Raw genomic sequence first — 14265 nt, forward strand, 5'->3', positions numbered from 1 at the left:
ATATATTATTATATGTAAATAATTTATACTGTACATGGACTAACATTTTTTCTTACATTGCAGTGTTTCCTCAAGGATTGTTTAAGCGGCATTGGGACTTTACTGTATTTCGAGACTAAAATTAGGGTGTGTAGGGTATGAGACAGACAGAAGTACTATGTTAAAATCAGAGACTGTAAAAAAGATGGATGCAGTGTTGCCGTTTCCATTCATTTACTGAAAATGAAGCCAAAATCTTCCGCCATGATTGCGATGCTGAAACCCGAGTCTGCGCAGTAGAGACCAGAGGAGGGAGAAAGACTATGGAGAAACACAGTCTATGGTCCCACCAATACAGTCACTGGTCCCACCCCGGCTAGGTGTAACCCAGCCCTTTTACAATAACCACACCTTTTTGAATAGAGCTAAATAACGTTTTAAAAAAATAATTCTGTGGGGATATAAAAAATGGACAATAAAAGCAGAGGTTATACTAGCTGCTGCATTTAAATAATGGAGGTAGAATTACATTATATTAGAAAAAAAACGTGATTGAAAGTTGTCTGTTTTGCCATTAAAACCTATGGGGGTGGGTGGGGTTACACAACTTTCTGCACCCGAACAGCAGGGGATGCCCGCCCTGTGGTGGCTTCACTTTTGAGAGAGGATGCTCTGTCCAGCTATACACAGTCGATGGTTAAAACACACACAGGGACTTCGACCTGTCATTAAATATCAACAAGTAATCCAGCTTAGAAAAACTGGAGTAAGCTTCAGAGCTAACCTCCTTTGTTGGTATGTCTGCTCAGATGATAAAGATGTTTAGTATTCAGTAATTATGTTTAAGCTGTAACTTTGTATTCGCTTTTTCTTTACAAAGCGATTTAAGATTATATATCAGCTATTACATTTATGAGGCAAAATATATGGAAACCTACAATCTGGTATTTAGTATTTAGCCTCTGGCCAAATGTTACTTTTTAACAGAGAGAGAGAGAGAGAGAGAGAGAGAGAGAGAGAGAGAGAGAGAAATTTGATGCTCGCTCAACCATCTTCAAATCTTCTTTGGAAACCCAAAATCCGTCTGGTAGAAAATGTAGCAAGGAAATCACTAGCCATGCTGCTGACAGTAACATAATGTCCATACATAACCGGACAATTATAATTACTGTTTTCCAGCAAAATTCATCAGAAACAAAACAATCACTAGAGCCTGCAGGGTTATGGTTAGAAGCTGTTCCAGAACTAGCTGTTTCTAAACCATGGTACATTCTGCCTTCTGGTACGAGTGGCTAATTGGTGTGCTTATCTAATTATGTATGGCTCTCAAAAATGGGGGGGAGGTGAACAATTTCAGGCTGGTTCTCTACTGACCTAATACTCATTACTTTACTTCAAATCCACTGTAGAGCTGGAGCACAAATCCAACTGTGCAGTTAATAAAGCTGCACTCAGAGCTACACTTGTTGACGGTAATGAAATAAATGATCTTAGCTGTGTACCCTTTTCTTCCTTACAGCAACAGGTAATCTCTCTCCCACTCCCTGTGTGTGCATGTCTCTTTAACAACAGGAGATGGAAAAGCCATGCATAAAGGCAATGACCATTATTGAGAAGCAGCTGCTCACAATCTGATTAGAAAATAAACTTACGCTGAGGGTGGACGGTGTATTGGGACTGTTTGATGTCTTACTGTCTTTCCAGCAGCGCTCACGGGACAAAAACTGAGCCGGGGACAGTGGGCCAGGCACACTGACCACCTGCAACCCTCACAAACACACTCATGACCTCATATAAACCCTGTCCAAACAGATGGGTCCATAAGTCAAACTTTAGATGATAACAGTGATGTATATTGAGTCATCGGTCACTGTACAGTAAAATTATAGCTCGTAGTCTCACAGCTAAAGCTAACACAAAGGGTCTGAGGAGATCTTGGGAAATGTGCATGAAATGTGCACTATTATTGTGATATGATATTTTTAGCTGCATTGGATACATCTATCTAGTGGCAAATTGCAATTTTAAGTTGTAATAATACATATTACATATAATACACTGATATGTCTATTGATACACGTTTTTTACATATTGTTTTCCTTCAGCCCCCACCAACTACAACTCCCATAATCCACCTCAACACAACAAGCAGCCACAAGCATCTACAGGCAGCCAATCACAAACAGTTTTTCTGCTCATCATTACCTGAATACTAATGCATCACACCTGTTTGTCATTGTGATAATGAGTAAGTTATCTTTACATTGCACCTTACTATACATCCAAGCATGTGTTACAATCACATTCCACCCGTTCCATCCTTTCACCTTTTCACTCAACAATCACACATCGGCAAGAAGTGGCAGCCAATCATGCACAGCATACTCTTAACCGGAAACGACTGTTCACCTGGTGGACCGCTAACCTAAACTAAGCAACATAGTACCCATAACCGAACTGCCAACAATCCTTGTTGCATGCTGAGCACTATTAAACTTACCTCACCATTTGACATCCTTAAACATCTGGTTCAAATGTTAAAACGATACATACTAGACTTGCTAAAAGATGGGAAAATAAAAAAAAATCAACCCTTCATTTTTGCCAAACTAGGGAGTGACTTTTTGCGCTCTGTAAAAGTAGCATTTGCAACACAGGGAAAATAATTACATTGCTAAGCAGAATTTGGTTAATATTTAATCATAAAGTTTGTTTATTCATAAAAGTTTATTCCATCAGACCATTCTCTATATTTTAGAAAGTTCTATAACACTTATAAGCAATAATGGGAAAATAATCTGTAATATCAGTAATTACAGCATTAGAGGCTGTGAGACGCTGAAATAACTTTTAACCCATTTTAAAGTTCATTTGTTTTCAGTTATGTACAGAAAGACTTCTACAGTTTAACCTCTGTATCTCTAATTGTCCAAAACGCAGCATGCAGAGCCTTTTTTGCTGTTTTTTTAAAGGGCAATAATCATCCATGGTTTTGAAGAGAATTTAATTTCAAAGAGATAATAATAACTGTCATCAGTTCTGTCAGTTGTGTTATGTAAAAAGGCAAATCATGTCAAGGCTGATTTAATATTTCATTATTACATTCAACAAATGGTCTAATGGATATATAAACGCAAAAAACAGTGATAGTACCAATATCAGCTACTAGAGCAAGTATGAACTAGACCTGGCACTATACAATACATTGACCAAGAAATAATGACATTTTTATTTCACTTACGTCATTAAAATATAATAGTATAGCAATGCAAGTACACAAGTTTAAAGAGTGACAAACATCATTATTAAGAACATTCAGTCTAGGACTGTACGATATTGAAAAAAAAATACATTGCAATATGTTGTTGTTCTGCAACATATATTGCAATATTAAAAAGCAGTATTTATTTTTTTCATTAAATTTCACCAGAAATCCTACATCCTACATGTCATGATATTAATGATGCAATCTGTGTATCAATGATTAAAGTAAAACAAATAATATTAGGTAGATATAATCATTATTCTGGTACAAAAAGTCCTGTAAAGTCATGTAAATTGAGAATAGCATGAAAGTATATTTGTATTGAGCAGCAAAAAAGTTGTGAAAAATGAAAAAATTGACACTGCACAAAACATTGCATTACCTGCGATGTGAATATTGCATATTTGTGTTCAATGGGCTATTGATGCTGAAACGGCCTAATTCAGACACTGAAATATTTTAAATATAAAGACGTTTTTTTTTTATTATTTTACATAAGTAAAACACACATTCTTAAACAATCTAAACACAATAGGACATGAGATATAGAATAATGCTTTACAATGTGTGAACCCTTTGTTTAATAGCTATTACAGCACAGTGATTTTGTTTTTCAAGGATCTAGCAGTGCAAAGCATGCAAAGTGGGTGGTTTAATGCCAGCTTGCCAATAGCATGTTTTTTTTGCATCCGCTGTTGCTAGAATTAGCATAGCTTGGCATGTATTGGTCTCTCTCTCTCCCTGAAGCAAATGTAAGGGGGATAGAGAAGCTGGGTGAATGCTCAGTGCCTGCCTTGCGTGGTAGAGGTCTAAGGTGAAGGCCTACGGGAGCAGAGGACTGATCGCTAGCTGTGAATCACCCGTGCTAACAAGCAGCACTACAGCGCTAACCTCCCCGTGCACCGAACGCTCTGCCTTCCTTCCTGACCCCTTTGATTTTTCATTATTTTATTATTTTCTTGGCACAGTAGTTGGCTGAACTTTTTTTTCACTGTAGAATACAGTATTGTTACATTTTGCTCATTTTCTCAGCTGTTCATTAGTTGAAATTAAATCAATTGTTCATTATTAATGCTGTTATGTTATACACACGTACACACTTGACCTCTTTAGTTCATTAGTTAAACTAATGATGAATGAACTGTCAATCAGAAAGAATGATGGCTGCCAACATGCCTGTTCAGTGAAATGACTGAACACATACAATTAAGATTTACAATGCACGCCAGCTGTAGCTATCCCATATATTTCTCGGCTCATTCAGTTCTAAACAATATTAAAATATGACTGTAATTATTATACAGCTCACATAAACTCGCATGCACTTCATCCTTTCGCAATCAGACGAAGCGTTACTGTCTCCAGTGTGTGTGTGGATCTAGTGGAGTGTTTACAGAACACTCTAGGGCTTGTGTGTTTTGGGCCTGGCACATTTATGTCTGTGCAGGGAAGAGGTAGTAAATGTTTCTTAAGATGTCCATCCACAGGGACTGGGAGTACATGAAGTAAACTGAATAGCGTTGTCTTATCTTTGGCAGCTGTTCAAAATGACTTGTTTTTGACCAACACATGGGACAAAGTCATAATATGAGCTCCTCAGCAGCCACCAATAAGTCTAATGTCTATATTTGTTGTGCTTGAACAGTGACTAAGCAACAGCTTAACATTCACAAATACACATTTGAATACATACTTATCCAGAAACTTTCAAACAGGTACGAATTAAAATTATGCTTTTTTGAGACTACAAAAATACACATGGTGAAAGTTCTTTTAATAGATTGTAAAACAGTTACTAAACTGGAGTTTGTGACTAAAGCCCGAGCTGGTGTGGAATAACTTAAATCACTAGCCAAAGACAAAAGAACTGACAACTGCTTACCATGATTTTTAGCGAAGAGCTGGGACACTTCAGAACAAGAGACATTAACCACTTGTCCCACTTCAGCTCTGTTCCAACAGCGAATCTCATCCCACTCGGTCTGGCATCCTGAGAGAGAGAGAAAGAGAGAGAGAGACAGAGAGTGAAGGAAAAAAGACAGACAGATACATAAAGAGAAAACAGGACAAAGAGAGAAAAAGAAAGAGGGGCAGAGAGATACAGAGAATGAGAGAAAGAATGGTCAGAGAGACAAAGACAAATAGAAAGAAAGAAAGACAAAGAGAAATAGTGAGGGACAGAGATACAGAGAGAAAAATAGGACCAGAGAAAGAAAGACAGAGAGACAGAAAAAGAGAGGCAGAACAAGAGAAAAGACAAAGAGAGAAAGAGGGAAAGAGAGCAAGAAAAAGACAAAAATTAAAGAAGTATTAGTAGTTTCACAGGAACTTATTACACCAGACAATATAGGTACAACATTTCTTTTTACATTATATAATGATTTATATATAAAACATTATATAAATAAAACATAATTCATAACTGCTATACCAACTTTGGTAACAGATATTGTATCAGGTTGCAATATGCAAATACACTCTGTAACAAATAACAGCGTTTATATTATATCCTAAGGATACACCAACTTCAATTAACATGGAGAAATTTAATTTGAAACTATTAGACTATTATTAGACGTTCCACTGACTCTGTACTGAAGGTCTGTTAGAGTAAAGTGTGCAGGAGGGGGTATGGCTTATATTATATATGTAACCAATTACAGTTAAAAAAAAAACATTTACTGAAAGACTTTTATTTTGACTGAGCTAAAATAAAACGTGAGGTGACGCTGCACAACATGATGTAAATACTGATGTATGCAAAACTGTTTAAAACGCAAAATAAAAAATACGGTATGGTGATATCATGCCTGCTGCACAGGTTACCATTTTTGTGTGACTAAATTCCAAATGTGCACAGGTCGTTTGTGTGGAAATGGTTTGATTTCCAGAGGGATGACTCTCAAGCGAGTGCAATCATGAGCAGTGTTTGCCATAAAACATAGCAGTGAGAGGAGCAGCATGACAACCATCTCAAACAGTCACTCAGAGAAAGACCACAAAGAGCTCAACTGTTGTATGCTTTTTATTAACACACAAACAGACACATTCAACATATTTAAAAATTTAAATGAAAAAAAAAAATCCAATAATGCCACTTATGTTGTGTACATGTTGTGAGGGAGCAGAGACAAAGAAGAGAAAATGGGCACAGAGATAGAGAGAGGAGAGAGGCCATGGACACACTGAGAATAGATGAAAAGAACGGAAAGATCTGCACAATATAAGCTCTGCAATATAAGGCGCACTTAAAATCCTTCGATTTTTTTCAAAAAACTGTCAGTGCGCCTTACGTATGTATTTGAACAGTCAGGTTGTAAGGGCCAGTAAAACCACTTTGAAGTGCAGCGTTATACAAGATATTTCTTAGCATTTATCAACAACAGCCACTAAATATTGCGCCGTTCAGAGGTAAGTATAATCGGCCTGTAGCCTGCTGCTAACCCCAGCTAGCACTGCTGGAGCAGCATTAGCATTACCTGTTAGCCGCACTAAACGCAAGCTCTTTCATCCCCTCAGAGGTGAGTATTATCAGACTGTAGTCTGTGTGTTTACTGTGTTAAAACAAACTATGTAGGACAAACCGCTAGCTAATATTGCCCTGTCTTACCGGAACACTGTCGCTGTCGGGTGGCGATTAATGGAAATCTGGACGTCTAAGCTTACTGTAAATAAACGGATGCACTTTACTCACCCAAATAAACAGTTTTCAGGAGAGAAATCTGTGTAGATTAACATCAAGTGCTCATTTGACTTTAAAAGAAAATGTTTTTCTTAAGAATTACAGTTTTGTTTACTGTAATTCAACAGAGAGACCTGCTGAATTAAAGAGAAAACATGGAGAGACCCCTGTTCCTTACTAGTGCCACATAAAGTGCGACGTCTATTTACTGATGGAACCTATAATCCTGTGTGCCTTATAGTGAGAAAAATACAATATGTATGTAATGTCATAGCTCAAATATACTGGTTTGCTCCACATCAGAGGTCACCAACTTTCTGCAGAATGAATCACTAAAGACCTCCAAACTTTTTGTGGCCTTAAGATTTGTTTAAGAATACTGCGTAGTGAGCTTCATGGAATGGGTTTCTATGGCCAAGCATCTGATCCAAACCTTACATCACCAAACACAAGGCAGTAGAGCGGATACTTTTGCCAGTTTAGTCTATATAGTATCTAAATTTAGTTTAAATTTTTGGTCAACTCTTTTTAAGCAATGTTTTAGTATGTTTTTACTGAGCTGAGACTGATGACTGTCTAAATCAGTGATTAAAACTTTTTTTTGCAGAATTTCTAAGCACACTTTAGATATCAGACTTACAAATCTTTTTTACTATTAAGAATCACTGTGTTTTTCTCAGTTCAGTTCCAGACCTCTGAGACAGGCCACAGTACAGACATCCAATAATGTTTTATCTCTTCTACCACAAGAAACATTCTGAAAGGTTAAGAAAAATGTTTTAATGTTGGCAGTTTAGGACAAATAATGATGCGCTGGCACATGCAATGAACTAACAATCAATCTACCAGAAGAAAGAACACATCAAACTGACAACCAGATGTCATTTTAGCAACACCCGCTGAGATTTGCCTCGTTATGACTTGTGCATGGTTACATCAAAAGTAGCTTACACGCATGATGAGAAGCAGCAGCTTAAAATTCAGAATATGGCTCCTTAGCTGTTTATATTAGGTCTCACACCACATGTTCTAAAGTGTTTGCATGTCTTTTCAAACCTGGAAGAACATACTCCTCATTATATTTACATTTACTGAACAATGTGTGTATTTGAAACCTGTTTGAAAATTTATGTGACTTTGGTAGCAGATGGCAAGCTACATAAACAGGATTCGAACCAGCGATCTCCTGATCATAATGGACCACTCTGAGCCCTATGCATGCCAATAATCTGACCCTTTTGAAACAGATTAACATCTTTTCTACAACCAAAGGATACACCTTTCTACATGGTTGTTTTACAAATGAGGAGCTACTCACTGCATCAGTTACGGTTAAATAACTTGTTACCTATTTGCAAAGTTGAATAAAGTTGGTGACCTTTTTTAACCATACAGTGTATATTCATTAAATGTTTTGCTAATTTAATGGATACTGAAACATCCTTTACAAGTCCTAATTGATATGTGTATGCTGTGTGCCCACACAAGCAAGAATAACCTAATTAGAAAGAAAATATGGATTTAGGTTTCCTGGGGCCATAAAAACAACAAAAGCAAGATTTTTCACATTCAAATCACTACATCCGGATCTCGATAACCCAAATAAGAACACCCCGCCTCCCACATGTTCCCACCTTTACAGAGCAAGTCTTCAGAGACTATTTATGAATACTACTCACACTGCTGTTGCATGACTCTAGTTATGCATCAGTACAAAGAATGCTTGCAGGCTTGTACGAATGCCGGCATGGTTATGTACACTCTCTATCAAACAGATACTGGATACTGGATATAGTCACTACAACAAATAATTGTTGGCCAAGCTACTCCTTACATACTCTACTGTACTATAATATGGAACCGCTGTAGCACAGCAGTGTTTTGAAAGTTATAATGAAAAAAAAAAAATAATAACATCCTGATGGATTCGACTCAAATGAGTGAGATGGTAAAGATCTGAGAGAGTTCTTGGCATGGCAGTGGCCTGAAACATCGCTAAAGCAGGAAGGACTTCTCCTTCATAATTTAGATCTCTGCATGCTAATAGCATCTCCTCTATGAGCAGACCTTTTGCTTTTGCTATGAGCCAGAGTAATTAAAGGTATTGGCCTGTTGGCCTAGCATTGCTTTTTTATGGATGGGAATAGTATCTACTGAACAGAACTTCTTAAACTACTTCAATGTCTGAATTTCAGTGAAACTTTTCTCTTTTCTTCTCTTTCAACTTTTTTATCTTTTCATCAAGTTCTCTTTTGAATGTTCTTAGATCTCTCCATTATATAACATGTTCTATATAAATCATATAGCAAAAAGGTTGGCTTTTAGACTGAGCAGAAAGAAAAATGCACTCTGAAATGGTTTGTATAAAATAAACTGAAAACAAAACCCCTAAAGCTTTAATCTACATTAGATTAAACCCAGAAGAATCAGGTTCTGAACATCTTGCATTTATATTTTTTATGTTTTTGACCTTTCTAAATAATGTTTAGTTGTCAATTATTGTCTCAGAATTTCATGATAAATGGACCAATAGAAAAGTTTCACAATGACTTGAAAGATTTTTTTACACTGACTTCTAATAAAAGTTTTCTTTCCTCTCCTGCCCTAAAAACTATAAAATAAGGGCCTCCATCTCCTCCTTGTGTCAAGTTAGTGAGGGTTGTGTCTCATTTAATCACAATATTACGCCTTTAGGAAATTAAATGCAGAAAAAATACTCCATAAGCTAAACTGATGGAACAGAAGTCAGGTTTTGAGATCAATTTGAGATCACTATTTTCGAGGTTGGATTGTTAATAAATAATAGTCTAGGAACCACAGTAATGGAAAAAGATATTCACAAGAGTGCAGCAGCTTCACTTTGCACCTTCTTCTCACCCCCCAACAGTATCTGCAATGATTGTTATAAAAAATAATAAAGTATTAAGTCCACCAAAGAGGAAAGTGGTGGTAGGCAAAAATAAAAAAAATAATCATGTTTTGGGCCAAAGTCCAGACCACCTCTGCCTGTAAAGTAGCCCCTTTGAATATAAAGGTTTTTTTCTATGACAATATGTTGTGATTAAAACAATTGGTTTCCTGGTCATTAGTAATGTAACTTATGCTGATGGTCAAGACAATCCAGCACACATAGTGTTATGAATGTTGGTTTGTTGATGAGACCATCATAGATTCCATCATAGAGTCCATGGTCTTTTAAGATGTATTTTTTTTTCCTTCATATTCTCACTAAATCTAAAAATCATCATATAATCTGATAAACTAATAACCTTGAGAAACTGATCAGGAAGGTCAGCTTTGTGTAGGGGTACCCCCTCAAGCTGGTAGAAGTGGTGGTAGAGAGGAGGATGATGACTAAACTGTCATTCACGGCTGAACAACATCACCCACACTATGAAAGAGACTCTTACACCACTGGAGAGCTCTTCCAGTGACTGGCTGCTTCATTCAAGCGCTTCCTTTCTGCTTCTGTCAGACTTTATATCCAGCACTTCTCCCAGTACAACCAGCACTGCTCCCAGTAGACGTACACATAACACACACTATACATTTAATACATGCAGAACTATATTAAAATTTTATATATATACACATACATATACACTGTTCGGGCAAAAAAAAGAGATGATTTATTATAGTTTACATTGTTAATACTTACCCTTGCTTCTGTGTGCTGTGCTTTGACCTTGCTGCTGTAACACTGTAAATTTCCCCGCTGTGGGACTAATAAAGGGTTATCTTATCTTTTCTTATCTTATCTTATAATCCATTCCATTAAATACCATATCCACACACAAGTCAGAAACAGTTTTTTTCTAAAATAGGAAAACAAATTAACAGTTTTTTACTATATTTTTAGTTATGCTTGTTTTTTATTGTAACATTCTAAAGTATTTCTACAGTTAAAAAGACACCTACTAGTGAGAGCAACAAAAAATGAAAGCCTGTGGAAGTTCTGCCAGGAGACTTTAACCCTAGATCACCTTCACTGTGAACATTCATCTACTCACACCTGCCTCACTGCTTTACAGAGGTTGGTCCTGTCCAGTTGCCGGGGAGGGGGGGGGGGGGGGGTTTAGCTTCGCCCTTGCCTTACTTAGAAGGGTCTAGAAGCTACACCACCTGGGCCAAAAATGGGGCCTACGCCAAAGACTTTTTCTTCAAAGCAAATCATTTTACTCAAGATATTGAGAAGCTCTCCTTGCCTAGAACAAATCTAACCAAACAATCTGTCACATTTAATCATCTGAAAAAAAAAATCATACAGTTCTAAAAATATCCCTAAACAATTCAGAGAAGATATTACTGTCAGGACTCAGCCGGTTTATACATTATGAAAAACTGGCAGTGCATCAAAAGAATTTATCCGGTTGGACTTGTGTTTCTCTGAGATAAATCATGGCCAGAATTCCCTTAAACCAGCCATGTGGGCACTTGTCAGTTATCACCACATGCTCCAGACTTCATAATGCACTCCAATTTATCCTGCAAAAACAAGACAGACCAGACTATAGTCAATCCCCCATAACACCTGAGCTCAAGCTGCCAATAATACCTAGTGACAGGCATTATTCTCTACAGAAAACAGCGCTGCAAGTAATAGATATGTGTAAATGAGAGTCAATAAGAATGAAAGATGCAGTGTAGCCCTAAGAGGAATGGTGGGAAAGCCCACAGACAGGAGTGTATGCCTCCAAATCTCAATCTCTGCTCAGGCACGACTCATGTTTCAGGATCCAGCTGAGCTCAAACTGAGCCCCACAGGAACGAGGAAGACTTTGAAGGCCTGATGTCGCTTCGTTAGCACGGCCGCTATCAAAGCGTAAGTGAAAAAAGAGCCTCAAATTTATTTTTTATGCTGAGGCTGCCATCCAGTTGTTTCTCTGTCTCTGCTGTCACTGCCAGGATGAGCAGGGGGTTATTACATATGCTTTTTTAATTCAAATCTGAATTGTGCTTGTTATTTTGAAGCTCTGCACAAAGATTCATTCTTTTATTACGATGTTATTTCTGTTCTTGCAGCCAGTGATTTCTGATTGCAGCCATTCGTCTCTGTAGCAGAACAAATGGGTGTTTTATGCATGCAACATAAGGGCAAGTGCACAAAAATGAAAGGTATTCTTTGCGAGATTCAAAACCTCTGAAAGTTTTGCCTTTGAAACTCTGAGAGTGAGGAACACTTGAGCACACATTCCAACAGCTGCACTGAGCCAACGTCATTAATCTCTAACTGCAGAATACAAACCCGTTCCAAGAAAACTAAACAAAGATCTGAGCAAAATACATTTAATTTATTATGAACAAAATCTGAAATATCAGATGGAAATATGTCAAGATAAATTCTGCTGTAGGTTGTAGGTGGGCTAACTACTCAGAAACTAAATTACAATGATTATGTAGTGTATGACATGCATCTTGATGACTGACAGTGAAACAACATTTAATTATTAGTACTGTGCAACTGCTGTGAGTCAATGATATGAATCTATAAATATACTCTGCTCATTTATTTACTTCCATAAATATTGCTTCATGCTCTGCTGCACATGATCAGACATTCCTTGTGCTACCATGTTTTCATTGTTTTTACAGAAATTAATCATATTACATTACAATTAATGTTTAGACATGGGAGTATAACAGAAAATAATACATCTATACTCAAATCAATGCTGAATTGCGAAGTATTAATTTGGTGGATCAGTTTCTGGACAGTATAGTGCTTGAGGCTTTGTGGTTGAGCACAGGTTGAGCTCTGATAAGGTTTGCAGGTTTGAATAGACCAGATCAAATTTCAGATCAGATTTCATGGTATACGTTGGTTACATGTCCAGTGTCATATGTGCCATGTCTTCCATCATTAGGTTCAATCGCCTCCTCCTCTTCCTGCCTGAAGAATCACAAACTTATTGCCACATTTATCTTCTCGACTTTCCAGAGACTCTTCTGTCATAACAATAATGCATTATTTAGTTTGTGTATTCTATCATTTGTTATGTTTGCTTTCCTCTAGAGCAGCGCTCATCAGAACTTCTAAAGGATCATTTCCTGCAGCTCCCATATCCAACAGTAACCTGAATAATGAGATGGATGTAGTGTGCGTATGTGGTGTAGATTAGCATTGGGGTTATAAATGTGCAGGTCATCTGCAGTAACAGAATTAGTGAGCAGAGCTCTATAGGGTATTACTTCTGCCCCTCTCTTTGCTTCCTACTCGTTAGGTGCGGATTTGGTATTAAAGGAAATATACAGCTCTGGAAAAAAGAGACCTCTTAAAAATGATGAATTTCTTTAATTTTACCAAATTGAAAAACTCTGGAATATAATCAAGAGGAAGGTGAATGACCACAAGCCATCAAATCAAGCTAAACTGCTTGAATTTTTGCACCAGGAGTGGCATAAAGTTATCAAAAAGCAGTGTGTAAGACTGGTGGAGTAGAGCATGCCAAGATGCATGTAAACTGTGATTAAAAGCCAGGGTTATTCCACCAAATATTGATTTCTGAACTCTTAAAATATCATGAATATGAGCTTGTTTTATTGGCATTATTTGAGATCTGAAAGCTCTGCATCTTCTTGTTTCTGCCCTTTCTCATTTTCTGCAAATAAATGCTCTTAATGACAATGTTTCTATTTGGAATTTGGGAGAAATTTTGTTCATAGTTTATAGAATAAAACAACAATGTTCATTTTATCCAAACATCCATGCCTATAAACAGCAAAGTCAAAGAATCTAATTCAGAAACGGAAGTGGTCTCATAATTTTTTCCAGAGCTTTATAGCATAACCAATAAATTATTAGGCCATTAAACAGTAACATTTAGGCTTCACTAGAGCTGGGCAATATGTTGTAAATATCGATATTGCCATTTCACTTAAGCAAGCATTTCTCTTAAAATGTTTTTTTATATTTTTATATTTTTTATATGCCGGACAATTTAACAAAACTTAAACTGAAATAATCTTTCCTACATGTTTTTTTTTCTGTTAATATTTTTCATATATTAAATTCATATACTGTACACTCAAAAAGCAGTAGAGGTAGGAGTGATCTTGTTAGCACTGTTATCCTCTTCAGACCTGTGACAACCTTTGTACACTTTACACACATTTATCTACAGGAGTATATGTTCTAAATATATATCTTCCATATGAAGACTATGACTCAAATCAAGTCTTTATTTTCATATTTCATTATAAATCCTGGAGCTGAAACACTGAAACACTCTTGCCTGCTTCTGACATTTTGTAAAATAGCCTTGAGCCACATGTAAAAGATTGAGTATGACTGAAAGTCTTCAGGGATCCACCAGCTAATGCTTACAAATCAAGAGTGCAT

The 14265-nt window shown here is 36.8% G+C and overlaps 1 protein-coding gene across 1 annotated transcript in view; it reads right to left on the minus strand.

Annotated features, from left to right (window-relative positions):
- The window catches only part of ghrhrb (growth hormone releasing hormone receptor b), a 68939-nt gene that overhangs the window by 16796 nt on the left and 37878 nt on the right, over positions 1-14265 (minus strand). The window contains exon 3 of the mRNA XM_007248174.4: positions 5127-5234. Coding sequence (XP_007248236.1) covers positions 5127-5234 — 108 coding nt within the window. The remainder of the gene's footprint in view (positions 1-5126; positions 5235-14265) is intronic.

The sequence above is a fragment of the Astyanax mexicanus genome, chromosome 5 (assembly GCF_023375975.1).
Source record: "Astyanax mexicanus isolate ESR-SI-001 chromosome 5, AstMex3_surface, whole genome shotgun sequence".
Lineage (NCBI taxonomy): Eukaryota > Metazoa > Chordata > Actinopteri > Characiformes > Acestrorhamphidae > Astyanax > Astyanax mexicanus.